Source organism: Podarcis gaigeae (assembly GCF_964106915.1).
Source record: "Podarcis gaigeae genome assembly, chromosome: 1".
Lineage (NCBI taxonomy): Eukaryota > Metazoa > Chordata > Lepidosauria > Squamata > Lacertidae > Podarcis > Podarcis gaigeae.
This window is the reverse complement of record NC_139678.1, coordinates 106355081-106378637: the sequence shown is the minus strand read 5'-3', so window position 1 is coordinate 106378637 and position 23557 is coordinate 106355081. Positions and strand designations below refer to the sequence as shown.

The following is a 23557-nucleotide window of genomic DNA, read 5'->3' as shown; positions in this document are numbered from 1 at the left end:
TTGACCAAGCATTGGATGTTTGTTTAATATAAACTATTTAGAATCAAAAGGACCCCCCCCCCCGACTCTTTCTACACAGTGAAGAAGAACAGGTACCCAGCATTAGGTATCTCTTACATTAAAAAAGTAGTTTTTTCTTGGTGAATCATCTCTAGTGACGCTCTCAAGTGCACGAAAAGGGGAGCTAGTTTGCTTAATTAGCATTCTAGTTGGCAAGATCTCAGTGCTCTGGCTTAGTTTCAGAATGTGAAAGCTTATAGCAAGCCCAGTATTTGACTTGACTTACAATATCTGAGTCTCCATAGAAAGCTGCTAAATCCAAGGGGGTTCTTCCATTCTTGTCCGTCTGGTCTATTGTGGCATCTTTCTCAACCAAATACTGGACCACACTCTTGTGTCCTTTGAGGCAAGCCCAACTCAATGCTGTCAGGCCCTCCTTGTCCAGCAATGAAATGTCTGCACCTAAAACACAAACCAAAAATACATTATTTTGAAGGGGGAGACTTAAAATATGCCCCACATTAAGCCAAAAATTAAACACAGTGAAAAATTATTGAACTTTCTCTTCAATACTATTGAGATGATGTAATTTCAGCATTAACTCATAAAACTTGCAGCAAGACACTTTCAATGTTGAGCTGTCAGGCTCGCTTATCTATCTTAAAAGGCATGAAAAGTGAATAGGGCAAGTTAAAAGAAAAAAATCTTGAACAGTGTGTTCGTTACCTTTGGAGATGAGAAATTCAACAGTGCTCAGATGTCCTTCACAAGAAGCTACCATGAGTGGTGTCCTGCCTTGCTTGTCACTCAAATTTATATCAGCTCCCTTTTCCAGCAGAAGTTTTGCAATCTGAAAAAAGTGAGTATGTTCCCATCACAGTACTGTAAAATCACAACCTTAGAATAAATAATGGCAATATGTAACCTGATCCTTACAAGAGCAATTCACACTTTGACCATACCCCATACCCAAGTCCCAATAACTGCAGGAGAATGCTTGTGGAGCATAAAACACATAGCTTCTTTGTTCTTTAGATTCATCTATGTGGCTTTAACAGAGCAGCACTCAAGTCAGTACTGTATCTTTATTTGATCAACAAGACTCCTCACTGGGCCACTGTTTTCATAATCAAATGCCCTAGGGATTAATAGCTTTTTCAAAACAGTTCAAAAAAGTCTATTGCCATCTAAAGCAGAGATGGCGAACATGTGGTCTTTTAGATGTCATTGGGACTACAGTTCCTATTATCCCTATCAGCCATGCTGTCTGGGTCTTACGGGACTTGGAATCCCACAACATCTGGAGGCCTGCAGGTTAGAGAAGTGTCCTTCATTTAACAAATTAAGCTGAAACTGGCCATTTTAATAATAAAGTTTCATCCCACCTGCCAATGTCCCTGACGCACAGCACAAAAAAGGGGAGGGATCCCTCTCCTATTAGTTCTCATTACTAGAGCACCATGTTGAAGTAATAGTTCACATGCTTCCAGCTTTCCTCTCCCAGCAGCAGCAGTCAAAGCTAAAAAGAAATAAAAGGTTTTAGTTTATCAGATTTAAAGAGAAAACAAGTTTGAGAGAAGACATTAAGCTAAAAGCATTCTATGGATTCCTCCCGAGAGTTATCAGCAGTTAGTCCAACAACCAATAAATGTTTCCTCTTGTACAACCCCCCCCCCTTTGTATTCCCAGATACTAACATTCATTAAAATGACACGGTACTGGATACTCAAAATTTTCCTACAGCTCAAGAATGGCAAGACGTCCTTTTAAGAATGTAAGAATAGCTCTCTTGAATCTGACCAAAGGACCATCGAGTATCCTTTTTTTGCCACCGCCCAGGGCCACATGCCAGAGCAATGAATGCAAATTTTACCCTTGTGCAGTAGGCTACTTTGTGGATACACCAACCCACCCACTCCCTCTCTATTATCCACCTAGGCAAACAAGAAGCAAGATCAGTTCAAGGATGCATTCCAGCCAGACAAACCCTTGAGAGCACGAATCAGGGTCACTGGGAGTCTCAAGAGCCAGGAAGAGAGTCCCAGAAGACTACATCTGACCCCTTGGCCTGAGGTTCCCAATCCCTGGGAAAGTCTGCAATATGCAAAAATCCCCCTAACTGCAACCTGTAATGCTAGTTACAGCAATGGTTGAGAATTTCTTCTCTACTCTCACAACTGTTAAAAAAATAATGTAGGTTACAATCCGTCATGGATGCTTTAGTTTAGATTTTTGCACTGCAGGGTGTTGAACTAGATGGCCCTTGGGGTCATTTCCAACTCTACAGTTCTATGATTCTACAGTTCTAATCTCTTCGTTTCACTGTAACCCTGGCAGCAAAGGCAGTCATCTGCTGGTCCACAGGAAATAAGATTTTTGTTTAATGGCAACTGACACACAAGGTAGCACTATTAATTTAAGGATTAGGTTGAGCATGTAGACCCAAACAAGCTGACAGTTTTGTTTTTGTTTAAACAGATTTTTTATAACTGCTGGGAATATAACACGAAGGTTATAGCTGTGTTATAAAAACAAAAAAAACACCCCTGTGCCTTATCTCACTATCGCCCACAGCTCCTGGGGTCACTTAAGATACAAAAAGCCAGTGTGTCTCAAGTATACCATATTCGGAAATAAGCAGGACTGAAGAATAGCCTGCAGTGGGCTTAAACAAACAAGATCCTCAGGAAAGCTATGTTAAGGAATGCTGACCATTCCGAAAAGGCCCATCTCTGATATGTCTAATGTACCCAACAATAGCTTGCCCCCGCTTCTAACTTTAAAAAGCAAAGGGGGGGAACACTAAATGAACAGCAAAACTACTAATGGAAAATGGAAAATATGAGGCCCGCCTACTACCCTATAGGAAAACTAATATGATCTTTGGCAGATCTTCGGTCTATTGTCAAAGATGTTGAGGAAAGTGCTAACTGGGGAAGAGAAATTTTGGAAAACGGGGCAAACAATGGTTGGAAATGTATAACAATGTAAGGTGGCCAATACATTTTGCTGTGTACAAGGTGATACTTCTAATGTGATTCTGTGCCATAGGCACTTTGTCTTTTGTGCATTGACATCTGTGAAGGATTTCTGTAAATCCAAAACACACAGTTTAGGAATATAGAAAACTGCCTTCTAAGGACTCCTAGCTCCATATTGACAGGGAGTCTTCCCCGGGGATTGAATATCGAATGTTTTTGCATGCAAAGCATCTGCTGCAACACTAAATGGCAGTCCCTTTCCAATCCTGGTCTATGATTAAAAATGTAAAGGGGGAGGGGAAACAGAGAGCTGCCTTCTGAAAAATCTGTCCCCAGATTGCAAGGCACAAATCTGAATTTATCAAATTTTCAGGACTTGTAGACCATTTTTGACAACGTGACAATTCATCCTAAGCAGCTCTGCTTAACTATAGGCATTGTGATCTCAGTGCAACACTCAGCTAGCAATCTCTGCACTCAAAATGCCACTGTTGGGAGGGAAAGCGTTCTGTCCAAACTGCCAGAAGGAAATGGCAGCTCAAATGTGTAGCTAGGCATGAACAATCCACAGAACAAGGGGACTACTAGCATTATAAGTACAAGAGGGGAAAACAGGAATATGCCAACAAGAACAACCAGAGAATGTAGACGGGTACAGAGATAGAATAAGGCAAGAGCGCAACAAAAGGAGAAAATGCAGAGTCTATTCTGTATTAATGCATCAGAGACAAAGGGTGGCATCTAATGTTGCACAAAGGGTCGTCTTTGCTTGTCACTTCTCCCTCCTCTTCCCAATGCAGCTCATTGTAACCTCTTGTATGCTTTGGCCAGAAGGGTAAACTGTCACAGAAGGGGAGGGATAACACAAAAGCCTCCGAAAATAGCTTTATTTCTGCCTCCAAGAAAGAGGAGCATAAAGATACCCCACTTGGTAGTGTCCTTGTGTCCCCTGAGAAACCCCCTTCTGATGAGTACCAAAGGTTCTCTCTCTCATACACACATACCTGTTTCTCCCCATAGTGTGTCTGTTTCATTGATGTCAATTTTAGGCTCCTTTTCAATCTGAATCAGAAAATGAATCACCTACAAAGAGGAGGAAAATATCAATCAGCTACCATTTAAAAAAAGAAACCCATCAAGGAAGAACAAACAATTACACAATTATGGACTTGATTTACCTTAGCACTCTGTTGGTGGTGCACAATACATTCGTAAACACAGTAAGTTTCAGCTAAGAAATTTATGGTATGTCAAACTGTATGCATTTAAGGTAACAGCACAAGTTGGCATAGGAGAGATACTTTGTTATGTACAAGTCAGTTTCTCTTCAATGATCTAACAAGGAAATATCCAGGTCCCATGGAATGGCAAACTATAACTAAATGCTTGTATATTTGCACATCTTCCGAATGCATCAATACTACTAGACTATTTTGGATACAAATTAATTTTCTGTCTCACTCAAGACAAGAGATTAAATGAGTAAGAATGTGTTTCTGTCAGTTTCTCTTTTTTTTGTCGCAAATTATTTTAACAAGCCGTTACAAGACCCAAATGTGGTTGGGTAAATCAAGGAAAGTCCAAGCAAACAAAGCAAGGCAATTCATATGAATCTTCTCAGAATTGTTTCTTTAACTACGCCCAGTAAACATTTCTAATGTTTCAACTGAAGCTGAGGAACATGAATGCATACTTCTTCCATACTCCATTTCTATGAAGAAAAACAGAGGCAATGTTTAAAATGTTGAATTGTAAAAAGGGGGGAATATTCCATTTATACAGGAATCCCAATCTGCCTTCATACTAGTATACAGTGCAGAATTTAACTCCCCCCCCCCCGAAACCGCTTCAAAAATGGCAGTAAAACATAATGGAGGCTAATGTTTGCATGCCAGGATTAATTGCATAAACAATAAATACATTAAGAGAGCTGCTGCAGTCCTGTGAGACAGATGGAAAACAGTACAAATGTGGTTTCAAAGAATAAACCATCTTCTTGTATTCTATTATGGCCATATAATCCTTTATAGCCACATTGTGGAGACAGAAATCCTACTAGCATTTTTCATCTTAAACAGAGCTGCACTTGGCACGAGTACAGAGTATGCTAAAGCTTACAGTATCATCTTGTCTCAAGTACATGGAGCGCAAAACACCACCAAGCAAGTTGGGACCATTCAACTCCTAACCCCTTACAAGTAATCTTTTTAGTAGCAACAAAGGAAAGAGAGATTGGGAAGCGGTGTTTTTTTCAAGAAAAAATGGTGCCGGAACTCACGATGAAATTGTTACAGTTAATTCGCTGGGTGACTTGGTGCAGCCCTGAACAGATGCTGGTTTGACAACAGCCGTGATCACCGCCTGCAGAGGTGGTAAAAACTACAGCAAGCTGTCTCCCCAGCTGGTTTGGGGGTTGCCATTGGTTCTGGTGCAGGTCAAATAAATGTGCCCCCGCCTCCTTCGTTCTCTTAAGATTCAGGCGGATGGCATGGGCAGCTCAGAAGGGCCCTCACTCAAACATGCGCACGTGCAACGGTAGAGGCCTGGTTGGAAAGCTTAAAGCCCGTTGCCACTACATGAAAGATGGATTGAAGAAACCCTGTATCATGGCCAGGAGCTAAGTGGAGTCATAGATCGGAGAAAAGTGTAGACTTGCACACACTTCCGTTTTGACTTGAAATGTTCATTTTGGGCTTCTCAGAAGTATGTGAAGGCTATAGGTGGGCAGTGTGAGTGCCAGCCCGCAATGGCACCCTCTGAGGTGTTGGTACTGAACTCCAGCGCTCTCCAGCTTAAAAAAAGCCAGCACTGTTGGAAAGTATATGGCAAGTGCCACATAATTTGTGTATTATAGTGTAAGGGGGTAGCTATTTTGTCTGATTTCCCAATAAAAGTGACATTTTCCTGAGTGGCATGATACAGCTATTCCCAGCTCTTTGGGGAAAATACATGATGTCTCATTTGTTTGAAAAGTACTGCCTGGTGGCAGTGAAATTTGATCTTTATTCATATACTCGCCTCATGTTAAATGGGCTTGTAATAGCCTGACACTTGGTTATTTATTAATTAAATTTCTATATTGCCCTTCATCTGACAGGGCGGTTTACAATATAAAAACACAAAAATACACACTATAATAACAAATAAAAGCAGTATCACCACCACCACACAATTTGAAAGGCCATCACTTAAAATGTAGACCTTTTTAATATCCCCTGAGGAATAGCAGTGTAGAAACCATTGAATTATTCTAAACACTTTCGAGAAGAGAGGTGGAGCAAGCTACCTGACAATGTCCCATGCTTGAAGATGCTGTCAGAGCCTGCTGAAGTGCCTGTCGCTTTGTCAGTGAATTCTGCTGCTGGGAAGTGCTCCAATCCATGTTCAGCAGATATTCAAGAATATCAGAATGGCCCCTTAGGGCACTATGAACCAAAGCACACTGTCCCTTTTTATCCAAGTGATTGATCTAAAAGGGGAAGTGCAGGGAGAGAAAAAGAATATCATTCATGATAAGCAGGCTCATTGCACATGCTTTTTACAAAGTACCAAATTGGCAGAGTACTATATATAATTTGGTGATACATAGTGTGATTCTGCATAACTATGTATTACCTAAAATCAAAGCAGATTCTGGTTGGTTTGTTTTTTAACTAAACCTAGGTAAGGTATTTTAGTTCTGTGTTCTAGAGTATTAAAGCATAGGGCACAAGGAAATTTCATGTTTAACTGATGCAGGACATGCTTCAGTGTCTGAGCTGCATCCTCACAGAGAAAGGAGATAGCCTTTATTTGGATCCCTCTGTACAGCTCTATAGCACACAAATGCTCCATACTGAGTCTGTTGTCAAGCTTACCTTTGCTCCTTTCTTGCAGAGTAGTGAAACCATATGCATGTGGCCTGCAGCTGCTGCACAGCAAAGTGGGGTCATCCCATTCTCAGACGCACCATCAATGGTGGCACCAAATTCGAGCAGAAGGAGGACCACTTCTTCATGATCAAGATGAGATTGAACACACAATATTGGAGCGTTGTTGAGAACTTCTGTCCTGTAGTTTACATTTGCACCACCCAAAATCAGAAGACGACTCACCTACAGGGATTTAAAAGAAAGGAAATATAATTCACCTTCTTGTTTAGAGACTGAAACAGGATCAGTTTGCATCTCCATTATGTAACAAGATTGTATGGATGTTGTTAGATTGTTTCTTAATTTACATAGAAAAACCTGTTTGCTCCATTCTAAATTATGAATACTTGCTCTCTACAGAGAATACATGTGGCTATTCACACATTAAAGAGAGACTTAAAAACTAATCATTTGCATCTCCCCTTGCTGATACCAACAGTCCTCTTTAAATCACCCTTAACCAATGTTTTGGGATTTTCTTAGAGACAGTGGCAGAGACTGACTGTTGAATTTTCAAAGTTTGGGGACTTTAACTTTGGTCAGTTTAACAGCACCATGAATTGACATGAGCTTTATAAATCGCTTTGAGATTCCTTCGGGTAGTGATAAAGCAGGATATCAAATCCGAACTCTTCTTCTTATGAATACTATTGGCTAGTTTTTCAGTCCTTACATTCAATGGCTATAAAGCACTTTTGGCTAATCTTGATTGGACAAGTTTTCAAAAGCAGAGAAAGAACAGAGATTCAAAGAAAGTGAGCGTTTCCCCGTTTGAACACATTCTTGCCACTGTCAAGCCACCTGCTTTTCCTTTCTTCCTTGTTCTGGAACTGACATGCTGTTGTCCTTAGAGGAAAGTTAGTTCCTGATGCCAGCCTATAAAACCCCACTTGCCTACAGCCTGTAACAGTGTGGAACTGCTTTCTCTTAAGTTTAGAACTACCACAGTGAAAAAAGTGAAGTATAGCTGATACTTCGTTTTCTTACCTTTACATTGGGTGTATAAAGATTTCTCAAGGATGCAAGAGCTGCTGACAAACCATCAGTGCTATAGCCAATCCACAAGGCTTGAAGGTGGCTGGAAGAAATTCCAGTCTTTTTGCTGAGCCCCTAGAAGATACAACAAATAGAGATGAAAAAAGAGGAAGCGAACATATTTTCAAAATAATATTACTATTTGCACACTGAAAATTGTGATAGCTTTTTTCTTTGAAAATTAAAATCCTCAGACCTTTGCTTGCATAGAAATACTTTAGCTGTGTATTTACATCTGCCCAAGATTTGAAATATCCCTTACAAACTTCCTGCAGCAGCTCAAAAATACTAGGAAAGTGTGCAGCCTTCCTCCATACATAGTTCTACCTACTGGGCAATGAACATTTTGAGAGTGGCTAGGTATTAAACTCTAAATACAGTGTCATGTGACAGGAGATTAGTTCTGGGTTACTTAAAAAGCTTTAAAACAAGATATTAATAACTGCTGTGAAAATAACATTTATGCACATTGTGAACGTTTTCCAAAGCAAAGTTTAACTTTCGATTTTCTAAAGTTTCTGGATGGGGAGAAAAACAAGAGGACATAATGATATTATGGCACAAAGATATAACAAAAAGAGATAAACTGAACAAATACCAGAAGGCAAAATAAATTATAGGTTTTACCTTGAATATATGTGCTTTCAGAATGTGATGCCCAAGCTCCATTGTTTGCTGACGGTTAAGCTTTCCTTCCTGCCTTGAGAACATGAATGCCAGGAGTGCATGTCCATTCCTAATCAAAGAAGCAGAAAGATAGGGGGAGAGGATTTTAAACTGTACTAATCAATGTTATGTCACCTGTTTGTCCTCTGAATACCTAATGTGACAGATTTCATTCTCCTGCCCCAAAATCTAAATATCAAAATATGTTGAACTTGCAATATCTCATTCTCAGACATGACCAATGCTTTTTGTGGAAAAGTGTGTGCTGTTCCTATTATGTTTAAATCAAACCAAGTTATGAGAAATGTAAACTAGTGTCTGGTAAGGTTACCCAAGGTCACAGATACAGCGCATCTGGTTTTCATTATAATGGAGTACGGTGATTTATATGGTAAGAGTGCAAGATTTTACAAAACCACGGTGACACTTCCATACGTTATTCTAAAACATTGGGCAAATAATGTGTGCTTCTTTTTCTGTACAGCAGTCTTCCCATTTCTTTTTAAGTCGATAATGAACGCATCACCCTCACAAACAAATACAGTGGTACCTCAGGTTAAGAACTTAATTCGTTCTGGAGGTCCGTTCTTAACCTGAAACTGTTCTTAACCTGAGGTACCACTTTAGTTAATGGGGCCTCCCAATGCCGCCGTGCAATTTCTGTTCTCATCCTGAAGCAAAGTTCTTAACCCGAGGTACTATTTCTGAGTTAGCGGAGTCTGTAACCTGAAGCACTGAAGTACCACTGTATAAAATAATTATCTTATGTTATCACGGTAACAGGAAAAAGGGTCAGCTTCTAATGCTTTTTAATGCATAGTGGTACCTCGGGTTACAGACGCTTCAGGTTACAGCTCCGCTAACTCAGAAAGAGTACCTTGGGTTAAGAACTTTGCTTCAGGATGAGAACAGAAATTGTGTGGCGGTTGGCGCGGTGGAAGCAGGAGGCCCCATTAGCTAAAGTGGTACCTCAGGTTAAGAACGGACCTCTGGAACAAATTAAGTTCTTAACTTAATGCATGCTTGAAAGTGTAAATTAAAAACAGTGCACGTTATAATACTTTGTACACTAAAGAGCACTGGAGAAATTATTAATACTAAAAATTACGTGATATAATTGTAGGTAGCCAAAATAAATCTACCCAGCACAACTATTATATATCTTTGGTTCTTTCAACAGAGATATTCTTACACGAGTTGAACCTTACCGCAACATTGAAGAGCTTTTTATTATTTATCGCTTTCTACAAAAAAAAATAAAAAAGGCTCAAAGCGATTTACAAATCCATAAAATACACAGTTGCTTACAGATATTTAAAAACATATGCATTAAAAATGCAATAAAGCCATTTTTATTTTTTTGGTAAAAGTGTGTGTGATGTTGAATCCAACCCAGTAAATTAATGGATGTACATGTATCTTGGTGGCTTACAGGCATAGAATGAAAACATCTAAAATAGTTTTAAATACAGTACAAAAAAAACTGTTGACGTGTAAAAACAATACAAAATGAACAACTAAGTGCGATGGCACTCAATGAAGAACCACATAAAAAGCCTGTTAAGTGCTTTCATCCACTCGACGAAACTTTCATGGTTTTCCATTGACCAATAACCTCCTCCCCAAGCCACATTACAAATTGCTCTTGAAACCAGCCTGTGTTTCAAAAGTTGCTCAAGTGTGTTGTGTCAGTCAGACTACAAAAGTCCAAAGACCCACTCAGTGCATCAAATCAGTCAAATTATTCTCTAGCTGACTGGTTTTCCATTAGTGGTCCCCCCCTAACGCTGGATCTCATTCTTCCCATACTCCACTGGTTTTAACCAGCTCCTGCATGCAGTTGACATCTTGGTCTAGCACAATAGCCAAGCACTACAGCAGATGAAAGCACGTTTCCAGCAGCCAACGTATTCCTCTCCCTTGATTAAATTTTGAACTGGTTCTAATTTTAGAATGTCAAACTGCATGATTCCATAAGCCTCAGATGCTGAATCTCTTTTTAAATTATATGAATGTCAGTGTAAATAGCAATAATCCCATTACAGGACCACTCCCATTTCTACTTATAGGATTCACAAATGATTAGTGGGCTAGGATAAAAGACACAAGTTACTGTTGAACAAACAATCTGAAATTTAAGAACATAATAGATTCCCTATGGGTTCCACCTACCACGTTATCATGTCTCTAACAGTGCCCATAATCTCTATAAGCCTGAGAAGGATTTGTTGTCAAATAGGGAGGAATAAGAATGTAAAGAGTTTCCAGGGCTGGATAGTTAATTCGTAAGGTTGCGCCTGCAGAATTATAAAGAAGCTTCATAGCAGATAAATAAAAAGTCACATTCCTCCATAGTGTACTCTCCTACCAAAGTAATGAAATGCTTAGCCCAAATGTTACTGAAAGTAGTAAATTCCGCTTTTTAGATATGCAGTCTCATTTCTGATTTTATTGTAAAACTTATGCTTCATTGCTAAACAAAATGAAAAACCTTGGCTCTAACAGCATTTTCCCCTTAGCAATGACATGTCCGGTATCAGTAACATCTTCCTCATGTAGCACAATAAAAGAAATAAAAACCATCAGCGATTATTAGCACCCACAATATAATATATACAGCTTCCATTTACCTTGGTTCACACAAGAAGTCCGTGTTTTCACCCTCTGCTCTCCAGACCAGCCACTCCCTGAAGGATGGATGGCAGAACATTCGTGTTTTGTCTCGCCTTTTTATCAAAAAGCCTGAAAGGGACTCCATCCTCTGATGGAACTCTTCCCAGTCCTGTTCACCGTATATCTGGCCAGCATTGATGGCCTGGAAAATCTGGTCATCTGTCATTGGGTGAAGTGACGCCAGAGCCACATTTAGCACTGGCAGGGCCCTTTCAAATGATGAGTTCGTCATGAACTTCATGTTGCACTGAAGCAGATAGAGCTCAGAGAGCGAGACCGGAACTACCTTGTAGCTTGCACTTTTGATCACTAGGTGACCCTTCTGAAAGAGATCCAGGGTCAATTTCAAGTAGAGATAGGATCCCATGCTCCTCATGATCAGATGGTTGCTCACTTTCCCAATTATAGCTGCATCAGCTTTTCCATTCAGAGATATATTGTTTACAATATCCTGGCTGGCACCGATCCTGTACTGAATGTACGCATTCAAATCAGCCTGTATTTCTTTATTTTCAGGGAAATCATCCAGGGAGATTGTAAAGAAAGGATATGAGCTGATTATTTCCTGTATTATAACAAGAGAGAGAGAGAGAGGAGCACTTTACAGAACACATGCCATAGGTGTACGGATTAAATCTGAGTTTGCAGGAACATCACATTAAAGGTGGATCAAGCTGGACTAAGCGCCAGCATGAATGAAACCTTGGTATAGATAGGTATTTACCGAATGAACAACGTAACTATTTGGTCTAAGGTAGTAAAACTGCTTCTGGAGAGTTTTGTTTCAGATTATAACCAGGGGTGAGGGGTGGAATTGCCCAGCTGAATGCTTCGTGAGTGTGTGTGTGTGTGTGTGTGTGTGTGTAGAACAAATCCCCTCTACATACAAAATTAGTACACTAGGAGGGGGAAAGCTAGCCTAGAGCTTTCCTCCCTGACATCTGGTTTTCTATGTGCAGATAATATTTGTAATATGCAACATTCAACCATACAGTCCCCTACTTGTGCTCTGAAGTAATAGACTTTCACTTAGAAGGACTTCATCGTCATTACTGAATTCGTCCAGACACGGCAAAACATTTTCTAACATGTTGGTCAAGTGTCCGGCCACCCACAGATTAAAAAAGAGAGGGGCAGGACAAACAGGGAAATAGCAGCAGAGCCCTTTTGTTATTCACACAAGTAAATAAGTCTGACCTGGCGGCTTTTATAGGGGACAGAGAGCATAAGATGAACTGCTCTGGATACTCTCTGTTTTGTTCCCTCCTTTTGCCAGAGCTGGGAAGTAGTGTAGAGACTGAAATGCTGCCTCCAGTCTGGACCTGATGGATTTTGACACCAAGTTGTGTTGGCTGACAGTGGTTTAAAAGAGTTTGCTGTTGCGGCTGTGCACTTTTACACCACACATATAGTAGAGCTGCTGCAGGTCTTCAGAGGAGCCTGAGATTATTACTACTTACCTGCCCTCCCCCAACAAAAATGTTTTATTCAGGTTAGTACCCCTGCACCTGTCTAAGCCACAGCACATTTTCCAGACTATTCTTTCCAATTAAAATTAAAGCATAAACAACTCCTTGAGACTCTTTCTCCTCAATGCAGCATTATTTCAGAACAACGTTTGAAGCTATACGTTTTCAAAACATTACCTGGAAGTTCGTTCTTACAGTCACAATCAGTTTTAGCCAGGGAGGAAATTTAGAAATAATATTTGTGATGAATGAAGAAACAGTGTCCCCATAATCAGGTTTATGAAATTCAGCCTCATTTAGGCCATCTATCAAAATGATATATTCCTCTTCTGGAATTTTTTGTTCTGAAAGGCAAGATGTTGAAATACCAATGAAGTATACATCACACACACACACAGCCCCACTTTCAATTTATAAAGTGGTTTACAGGAATTGAATAGATAAACATAACCTTTCACTTTGTAATTTGCTTTGGATAACTTTTTGTGAAAATATGACTAAATGCAATATTGCTAATAATGGTATTAATAATGACCCCTGTATTATCCTAAGAAAAATAAGGATAATAATGAAGACTAACAACAAAAGCAGGAAAGTGGTGAACAATCTGATTGTGTAAAAATTTTGCAGCGGGAAGGTTTAAGTCCAGGTTTCCAGACCCATAATTGCTACTAACTGTCTTGTTTCACCTAATAAGTATTCTGAAATGCATGGATAGCAACTGCAGTTCATTATTTCTAAATAGATGCTAGACTGCTGAAGTCACAGCTTGTGTGGAGCTGTTTATGTTGTTACTGAGCAAACAACATTTGCCATCACAGCTTCCATTAAAAGTTCCATTTTTGCAAATGGATTCACATTGCTTCATGAATAATTAATATATCGTATTATAGAATGCACTACAGATGACTTGTAAGTATATCAGTAAATGTGTACAATTATAACCTAATAATTTTTATTTTTATTTTTTTAAATATAGAGCAGTTCATTATTTATTTAAGGAAACTACTTCAATATCTTAGCTTTTTCTAAGTGTGCTTTTCATCATACATATCAAATACAGTTGGATTAACACTGGTTTGCAATATTTTATTTTCTTGGGTGGCTCTGATACCTTATTTTAAAACAAAACGGCAAAACACACCCTGGTCTGCAAGCTAACTTCTGCTAGGCACATCTAAAACACAAACCTTGTCTTGTAATTGAAGTCACTGTTGAGAAATTTTATTTTTGGCCTACCTTTCCTAAGATTTGCAAGTGGTTCCAGCACTCCTCTTCTGAATGCTGCTACTGGATCTTGAACACAGGACCTAAGGCTAAGCATACTTTGTAGATGTGGTTCCCTTATCAAAAGTTCTCTGTATGCTGTTAACTGATGGGACCGGCAAAGAAGAGCAGCAATACTATGCACAAATTCTGGGACAAGGCATGTATAAGTGTTGTCAGCTTGACAGTAGTGATAGGCAACAACCTTTTTCAAAAAGAAAAAAGAAAGAAATGTTTAGTATTTATAGTAGATGCTTCCAGTTACATGAGTAAAAATAATGGGATCTATTGAATCATTGTAGATTTAGAGCAGATATGGGTAACATCTGTGTGGCATAGTGGTTAGAGTGTTGGATTAGAACCTAGGAGACCAGGGTTCAAATTCCCACTTCTCCATGAAGATCACTGGGTGACCTTGGGCCAGTCACTCACTCTCACCCCCCAAACCTCACAGGGTTGTTGTGAGGATAAGATGGGAAGGAGGAAAACTATATAAGCCACCTTGAGCTCATTGGTGGATATATATAGATATATATATATAGAGAGAGAGAGAGAGAAAGAGAAAGAGAGAGAGAGAGAGAGAGAGAGAGAGAGAGAGAGACTGCAATTCCCATCATTCCTGACCAATGACCATGCCGAACTGGGCTGATGGAAGCTGGGAGTTCAACAACATCTGGAAGGCACGAGGTTCCTCACACATGCAAGGTAAAGGTAAAGGGACCCCTGACCATTAGGTCCAGTCATGGCCGACTCTGGGGTTGCGGCGCTCATCTCGCTTTATTGGCCGAGGGAGCCAGCGTACAGTTTCCAGGTAATGTGGCCAGCATGACTAAGCTGCTTCTGGTGAACCAGAGCAGTGCACGGAAACGCCCTTTACCTTCCCACCAGAGCAGTACCTATTTATCTACTTGCACTTTGACATGCTTTCAAACTGCTAGGTTGGCAGGAGCAGGGACCGAGCAATGGGAGCTCACCCCGTCGCGGGGATTCAAACCACCGGCCTTCTGATCGGCAAGTCCTAGGCTCTGTGGATTAACCCATAGCGCCACCCGTGTCCCCTCCTCACACCTGTACTAGAGCACAAAACTCAGGAGATGCTAAGACTTGGTTGTGTCAGTCAGGGCTGACACTGGTGAAGACGTAATGAAAACTTCAAAATGGAGAAGGGAAGAATTGGAAAAATTCACTACTGGAGAAAGAGAGAGAGAAGCAAAAGGAGAGTATGTTCCCTTTGTAGCTTCTGATATGCAAACCATAGTTTACAGAGAACCTCTCTATCCTTACAAGGTATATTATACCTTCCCAAATATATCTCCCAGCACCAAACAATGAATTCTGGAAATAGGTAAACACAGATGTACAAATGTAATTCACATAAATATATCCTGTAATTCACATAAATATAATATATATATATCCGGTAATTCACATAAATATATCCCTCCCTCATCAATAACCATATCACTCTGCCATATACAAAGACTGCTGCATATGGCCAAAACTGGTGACTGTCCTTTGACAAACACAATGCTAAAGACCTCAGAAGACCCAGCAGTTCCAAGGCAGACCAATGTGGTACCTCGGGTTAAGAACTTAATTCGTTCTGGAGGTCTGTTCTTAACCTGAAACTGTTCTTAACCTGAAGCACCACTTTAGCTAATGGGGCCTCCTGCTGCCGCTGCGCCACCGCTGCACGATTTCTGTTCTCATCCTGAAGCAAAGTTCTTAACCCGAGGTAATATTTCTGGGTTACCAGAGTCTGTAACCTGAAGCGTATGTAACCTGAGGTACCACTGTACTGGCCTCAACAGAAAGGATTCCAGCCAACATGGCAACAAAACCAGAAAGTTCAAGTCCATTTGTTAAACACAGGATGCTACAACAGTGCTGCTTGCTCTTCTAAAATATATATTTCTTTAATTAAAAAAAAAAAAACCAAGCCAAAATTTGTCCCCCCTTGCTCCTTTTCTTTCTTTTTAGCAGATTCCCAGACTGTCTGGCTATATGGTATAATCCAACTATGAGTTCTAGATCTGGAATGTTGACAAGTTACAGATCTGTATTTTATTTTATAATGCACTAGAGATAACTATCATGTTCCTCCTCTTGTAAAAGTTAAGTGCACTGATGAATGGGACATCAGGCTTAATTTTGGCAAACTCTGAGCATATGCAGAAGTATGCACCATCAAGCTCTGTGCAGCTTAATATTCAGTAAGGATGCATAATCTTAAAGTGGTTAGCGCTGACTTAATACATCTTTATTCTATCATTTTCTAAAAATAATAACTGCTTTGATGACGACAACAATATTAGGACAGTTCTTACATAAAGACAGTACCAAGTAATACTTCAATACCAAAGCAAATCCTCTGCTATTTACAACACTCGGCAAGGCTTGCCTTCTTTCACAATCCTTCCTGCAAAAATAAATGCATTAGAATGTCCCTAGTGCAATTTGCTGGTAATTCCAGCTTATATAACCGTTAGATACATCAGTGACGAAAACACTGTAAGCTGCCTAGATCAAATGTTTGATCCCACTCCCTCCTCCTTGACACATGCGCTGCAGGAAGGTACGTTAAATAAACGAGCTGATGGGGGCAGTCATTTCCTTTGGAATTAGAGATCGCCATCTGCCAAAGTCGGACAGTGAAAAAAATATTCTCAAAACTCAAGTAAAACTGCATCTTTGCCCTTATGCAATCGGGATAAAAAAGGGAAATAAAAAGTGGCAAACAGAAAGAAATCACCATAGATGATGCAATGTGTACCTCCTCACTGGCAATGTGTAGATCACTGAAGTGAACTGTACCATTTATTAAAAGCTGAGAAAAAGAAATTAGTGGCACAGAAGCCTGGCCGCTTACACAGTGCTTCTAAATATTCTGAATTCTTGTAAGGGGGTCAATATACAGGTAGAATGTGTGTGATTTGGATTATGGTTAAGAGCTGTTAAATATTAAGAGGTTACCTTTGACGCAAGACGTCTAACAGATTCTGCCATTTGGTTCGGATGTTCCTGAGCTGGGGGGCAGCTGAATGTTTTGCTTGTACTGGTACCCGCTGAGGCAACGGAAGCGGGTATCTGGCTGAGAGGAATCTCTTGACAGGGGTCGCTGCCTGTGAGGAAAGAGACCAGCAGACACCAGAGTTATAACCAGCAGTGATCTATTTTGTGGTATAAATTATGTATCTGCAATGTTGGTGATGTTTAGTCTTCCAGGGAAAGTTAAAACACTGTTTGAAATCCCACAGCCTGCCTGCATGTGTTACCAGTTATGACTTCATCCATGTAGCTGCACATGCTCATCACTTTGAAGATCTGCTCGGCTAATTTAGAGATGCCGTAACAGCAAATGCCCAAATCAAAAACAGAAGAAAAACATTTAAAATTCCTTTGTAGTAATAAACACGTCCTTCCAAATGTACCCCAAGGCTATATTTCGTTTCATGGGCCTATGGTAACAAAACGCTAGCATGGAATGACAGATATATTTGTTTTGAGTAGGTCAGCATCTCTAAAGGGTTTGGTTGGGGTGAAAGCACCATAGACTCATAGAACTGTAGAGCTGGAAGGGCACAAACACACATTCCTTCCCAATTTCAGTACAGTAAGGCTATTAATTTTGAGAATGGGCACACACCTATGCAATAAAATGGAACTCATGGAAGCGGACTTGGGGGAAAAGCCGTGGGGCAACAAAGCAACAGAGTGTGAGTATGTGAGCGAAAAACAGAAGCGGTGTAAATTAAAGACATACTTACTGCCAGCATTGAAGTCAATATAAACATGGAGAATTCAGCAGGGGTAGCCAACATTGTCCTCCAGGTCCATGCTTGCCACCGTGACCAATGGTCAGGGGGTATAGGAGTTGTACTCCAGCAGCATATGGAGGACACCATATTGGCTACCCCTGTATTAAGCCACAGAGGCAAATAAAAAAACCCCAAAACTTTAAATGCAGCTGATTTTTAATCACACACCAAGTATCTGTTGAAACATGAAGTTCTCTGCAATTATTAGTAGAGTTTACTTATAGACTGCTTTGTCTCAAAGTGTTGAACATATTGGAACCATATGCACAACAGAGTAAAATAAAATGCAAATCAGCAAACAGAACCATGTAAGGTGGCAAAATTTGACAACAACGGTGGGGGGCAGAGAATAGCCTTCCCAAGATAGAGGGTTAAATGGTGCTCTTCTCAACCCTACATCTAACATCTAACGCACTTCAAAGGATGCCTTAGCGCCAAAACTAAAGGAGTCTGATGGATCTTCTGAAGGGTATTCATTCCATAACATTGGCAGCACTACCACCAAGGAGGCCCTGTCCTTTACACCTCCAATAGGCCCCTTGTAGGAACTGTACTACCAAGCAGCTCATTTCCAGAGTCTACCAAGAGAGCAACTAGAGAGTGGGGAAGAGGTGCTACCAATGTTAAGCAAAGCTAATGCAACTTATTTGTCCCACAAGATGGCAGTTCGTGTAGCACATATGCATGCAAATACAGTAGTGTTTACACTTTTCTGAATTAGCAAAAATAATCTACAAAAATTGTTTTTAAACCTACTTTTGGGAGAAGAATTAGAGCTGGTGGAAGCAATCTGCCTCATGCGACTTCCATGACAGCTAAGTGCCACAAGCTTTGAAATAATAGCAGTCTTCCCAAATCCCACATTTCCAACAACAACAGCTCCCCTGGTTTCTGCCTGCTCTTTATTATTCTTCAACTTTTCCTCTATTGCCTGAAACAGCCAGTCTCTTCCGACAAACACAGAGTCCGTTGTTATGCTTGGCACTTCAAACAATAGTGGCTTAAGCAGAATGTCTTGAGGCTTATAGGGGACAAAACGTGCTGAGAGAAAGGAAAAAACTTGTTAGAAGACAATATTTTAAGCAACGAAAGATCAATTTAAGGCAGAAGCACTCAAACTTTAGAAAATGCAACTAATCTGTTTTGAACAATTTATTGTAAACAAACCTTGAATCATAAGTACATCAGAGCAGAAGCGCACAGCTGATTTCATAAAGTCAGCTTCTAAACTTTACATGGCTTCCATTCAAGATTCATACACAGCAAGAGTGTGGGCTACTAAAAAGAAAAATCTGCATAAGTACATATTTTTAGGGCCTCAAAATCTGAGATAATAAAGGTAAGTCTGTGGAGGCATCCTATAAGACACAGCCAGCTTCCAAAGTAAAGTCCTGGGGAAATGTTGATTCTAAAAAAACCAAAAGGCAGGCAAGAAAGTTAAGGCAATTGCAATGAACCCTACCTTATACCATGTCCCACTTGAGCAGAACGTTAAATGCTCTGAGTGGAATTATTCTCTGCTTCCAAATCTGTAGGACTTGCTAGGTAATGTGAAGGGGAAGAGCTGTCTCCTTCCCCATCCTAAATGTCCTGGGGCTGCCACGGTCCCCAAAGCCATCACACCGTACTCTGGAGACACTTTGATCACGGCTGAACAGACATAATAGTTCTGTGAGCCCTGGGAGAGAGGCTGTATCTCACCAGTAGGACATCTGTTCTGCATGCAGAAGGCCCCAGATTCAATCCACATCTCCAAGTAGTGGATTGAGTATGTCCCTTATCTGCAACCTTGGGAAGCCACTGGCAATCTGTGTTGAAAACAATGAGCTAGGTGAACCAATGGGCTCCACATCTCTGGAGAGCTGCTGCTGGTCAAGTATATTTGCTAATTAAGTAACTCTTCAAAGTGTTCTATAAAGGCAGACAAGCCTCTAATTTCCACTAAGCAAGCACCAAAACAAAACACTTGCATCTTTCACTAGGGAATAATGCCATCTCCAGAGCAGGTCAACACAACATTAGTTATTTATTTCATAGAATCTTAGAGTTGGAAGGGAACCACAAGGCTTATCTAGACCAAGTTTTGCTCAATGTGGGGCTCGAGTCCATGAGTCTCGTGCTTTACCGATACCTTTTATTTCTTGCTGAACTCTCCCTCCAGCAGTATTGTGCCACGGTAAGCGAATTGAGGTCCTCAATGGTGTATTCCTCTGACCATCCAAATAGCTCAGGTCTTCTAGCTTGGTGGAGCTTGTTGCTGTAACAACAAAGAACCTTGTAAGATGGATGGGCTGCAGGAGGTTCAATATTATGTCCCAAAACAGTAGCCGGTCACAGCTGAGTAACATGGAACAATGCAGAGGTGCACAGCAGAAGGTGTACCTCTACAAAGCAAACTGTGGTGAACTTAAAATGCTCTGCTGAACTCATTGGAGACAGAATGCGGTACAAACATAGTAGAGTTTTTCCTTTGCAATGACACACTAGATCTTACTGCAGCCCCATCACTTTAAAAAACACAGCATTGAGCTGCCATAAGCTTCAAGTTAGTTAAAAATTAATTTACTTTACCCTCTCCTTTGGATGTGTTAATCACTACACACTATGGCCATAAAATGCTAATGATTGATTATGCTTCATGTGAATATCCCCCCCCCCATTGTTAAACACTGAAAGTATCAACTTTTCAGGACACTTTCCAGTGTTTCTTAGAAATTCTTATAAGAACGAAAACATTATGCAGTGGAAAATAACTCAGTGCATAGAAACAACCCTAAAGTGTGTGTGATTTTGTATTTCAAAAGACAATTTTTTAAAAAAATATCCTCCCTTCACCATAAACTGCCTGTCTCAAGGTTCCAGTCCTCCAATTAATTGTGCTCCTTTGTGATGTATATATATATTATATATGGGCAACATTCAGAAGGATTTAAAACTGCTGATTTACTGTTGGGTAGTAGATAAGAGAGGACAAGGGTCACGATGAATTTTTATGACCAGTTTGGCAGCCAATTTATTTATTAAAGCTTCAATATTTCCATGTCAAAACACAGCAAGGTTGCTAGCATGAATCTTCTGCCCCAATGATTTCATTCAGAGTTATTGGCAACCCAAATCTTGCAAGCAGACACTGTCCAAATCTTGGAAGGAGACAAGCAGGCACTTTGTGCAGTATTTCACAGCATCCAGAACATCAACAATCACCCATTAATGGCAGGATTCTCAGCCTCCCTTTTTGCAAAGATATATACATGACTAGCCATAAAAGCATTTAAGAGGCTGTGAAATGTACTGAAAAATAAATCGGTCATCTCCAGAATGCATTAACAAGCGACACAGAAAGAGAGCTGAAGTTAGAAACAGTAGTCCTAATACAAAACTGATGTGTAGAAGAGAACCGTACTATAGCCAGGAGTTTTGCTGATGTTTTTAGAGGCATGATCTGCATTTTAAACTAAAAAGTGGCTTGTCTCTTCAGCCCTGTGAGCGTATGCAATGGACACATGGAAGAAACCAATTGATATATTTATCATAACCAACCAGGAAAATCTTCCCAACATAACCCACCAAAATGCAAGGAAATAGGGGCTGAAATTTGTGTGTGTGTGTGTGTAAAAATACCATACTTTTATAATACCTGGAAAGGGCTGCAGAACTGTCTACATTACTTTAGCTTGTTTTGAGAACATGTGTACTGAAATGGGGGTTTTCTCCCATTTAGGCCTTTTCCATGCACCCTACCACTCCACATACCTGGCAGATTTCCACAAAACTGACACCCAATGGATTTTGTTTACTTTGTTAGTACGTTAGTATGGCTTCACTCCCTTGATGAAATTTAAAAGGGAAGTTCATCATCTTCTAGAATAAAACAACATGCTAATGCATCTAAATTTTATTTCTTAAAAATGTGTCTGATATAAAACCAGAAGCAAAAGTTCATGAACTGAAGAGACCTTCCACAATTGTATGGATACGGGGCTCTCTGCATTCTAGTATGACTACCTTAACACAAAGTCTGGGTTCTTATGGCAAGGGCAAATTCCAGTACCCAGCCATTAGCAAATATTTAAGTGAACGAGTGATCTTCTAAATCTAGAGAAGATGCCCCCCCCCAAAAAAAAACCCCACATACATTATTCTTTTTATTAGGATACTTGCCCTTTTGAGTCAAATCAGTCATTTTGATCAACGTTCTGAAGATTTATATACTGCTTGATTGTAACAAAAACTAGACAAACCTCAAAGCAGTTTACAAAAAGAATAAAATGAATGTTAAAAAAAATTAAAACAACAATTAAAATTAGTGATAAGCTGGTCACTGATTAAAATACACGTTAAAAGTTTACGTATCTGGATCAGCTTATCTAAACAAAAATGTTTTTGACAGGCACCAAAAACAGTACAGACAGCACCTGTCTCATGTCAACAGGAAGGCAGTTCCAAAGTGTAGCTGCTGCCACACTAAAAGATTGATATCTTACAAATGTGGAACGAGTATTATGTTGCCTCTGTAACAGTACCAGTTCCGCAGCTTGAAGTGCTTCAGTGAGCACATATTGGGTAAGGCAATCTCACAGGTAAACTGATCCCAAGTGGTTAGGGCTTTATATAGTAATATTTCATATAATAAGTGTACACATATAGTATACCTGTAGGCAATTGCACATGAACATAGCAATTCCCTTGATCACTGAGGTGCCATTGAAGGAGAATGCCATGATCACAGGACTAAGTTTCACCCGTCTCAATATCCACCCAGATCTCATTTGCATTGGAAAAAGGGGGTTGTTCAGTTTAAATAACAACCAGTTGAGCCTCCACAAGGAATTCCTCCCATACAAAAATAGAAATGAAGAGAAAACTCCCTAAATATACTGAAGAAAAACAGAAGTCACTCAGAAGAAGAAAGCTAAGTAGACAGGTAGTTGTCTTTTCTCTCAAGGTGTTTGCAGACAGGGACAAATCTCTCTACTCAATAGGATAGCCAGCAGAACTTGGTCTCTGACTAAAGAATTCTAGAAAGTTATACAGATGCTTTGTGCAGAGACCCAAGTCTACGAAGAATAACTGTAAAAATCAGCACCTTCCATACAGCAGATAATTCGTTTGGGTTATTAATAATGGTCTAAGATCCATAGAGAGCTTTTCCAGATTTTTTCCTGCCACATAAGAATGAGTGTCTATGGAATATGGCTGTGCAAGTATCATGGGGCTCCAAATGGACTGTGTTCATCAAAGCAGTAGCAACACAACTTCCCCTACCCAATCCCCATGGGTTATGTTCAATGTAGTGCTATGGTGAAAGTTCCATCAGCACAAGGATTTCTCCATGCACAATGGAATGTTCTCCCCCCCCCCCCCGTCCGTGCACCCAACCCCCTGGAACAGATTTGGAGATGGTGTTGGATGTGTGTGGGAGACAAGGAGTGAAATCCCATTGTACTGGCTCAAGTATTTAGTTGGACACTGCCCCATGTCTGCATCATTGTATATGCATTTAAAAGCTTAATATAGAGGCTGAGTGCTTCCTGCTATAATCCTTCGTCGATGGACTTATATAGCTCTTTACATAAAAAAGCAATGAGCACAAAGAACACTACACTGTCTCTGCACAGCAACATCCCTATCACTTTGCAGACCTTTGTGCTTCAACTGCTTCTAAAAATTACTTCTGTTAAATTTCATGCACTCCCCTTAACCAGTGCTGGCTCTCTAGCATTTCCATTATGTGGTGA

At 40.1% G+C, this 23557-nt stretch overlaps 2 protein-coding genes across 6 annotated transcripts in view; one reads left to right on the top strand and one right to left on the bottom strand.

The window, feature by feature from the left end:
* Positions 1–9745, top strand: part of WDSUB1 (WD repeat, sterile alpha motif and U-box domain containing 1) — a 46875-nt gene extending 37130 nt beyond the window's left edge. For 2 of the 4 annotated variants that reach the window (XR_014557695.1, XR_014557696.1), the window contains exons 13-15: positions 1939–2193; positions 4002–4201; positions 6858–9745. The gene's annotated coding sequence lies outside the window, so the exon portion shown is untranslated. The remainder of the gene's footprint in view (positions 1–1938; positions 2194–4001; positions 4202–6857) is intronic. The other 2 variants (XR_014557694.1, XM_083710752.1) reach the window with 2 other exon arrangements.
* TANC1 (tetratricopeptide repeat, ankyrin repeat and coiled-coil containing 1) overlaps positions 1–23557 on the bottom strand; it is a 129044-nt gene that overhangs the window by 7487 nt on the left and 98000 nt on the right. For both annotated transcript variants that reach the window (XM_083703616.1, XM_083703617.1), the window contains 14 exons: positions 19951–20076; positions 18576–18860; positions 16975–17123; positions 13975–14206; positions 12913–13079; positions 11224–11831; positions 8555–8663; positions 7880–8002; positions 6839–7075; positions 6268–6450; positions 3986–4064; positions 1386–1519; positions 727–850; positions 287–462 (listed from right to left, as the gene is read on the bottom strand). In XM_083703616.1, the coding sequence (XP_083559742.1) occupies positions 287–462; positions 727–850; positions 1386–1519; positions 3986–4064; positions 6268–6450; positions 6839–7075; positions 7880–8002; positions 8555–8663; positions 11224–11831; positions 12913–13079; positions 13975–14206; positions 16975–17123; positions 18576–18860; positions 19951–20076 (2732 nt within the window). The remainder of the gene's footprint in view (positions 1–286; positions 463–726; positions 851–1385; positions 1520–3985; positions 4065–6267; positions 6451–6838; positions 7076–7879; positions 8003–8554; positions 8664–11223; positions 11832–12912; positions 13080–13974; positions 14207–16974; positions 17124–18575; positions 18861–19950; positions 20077–23557) is intronic.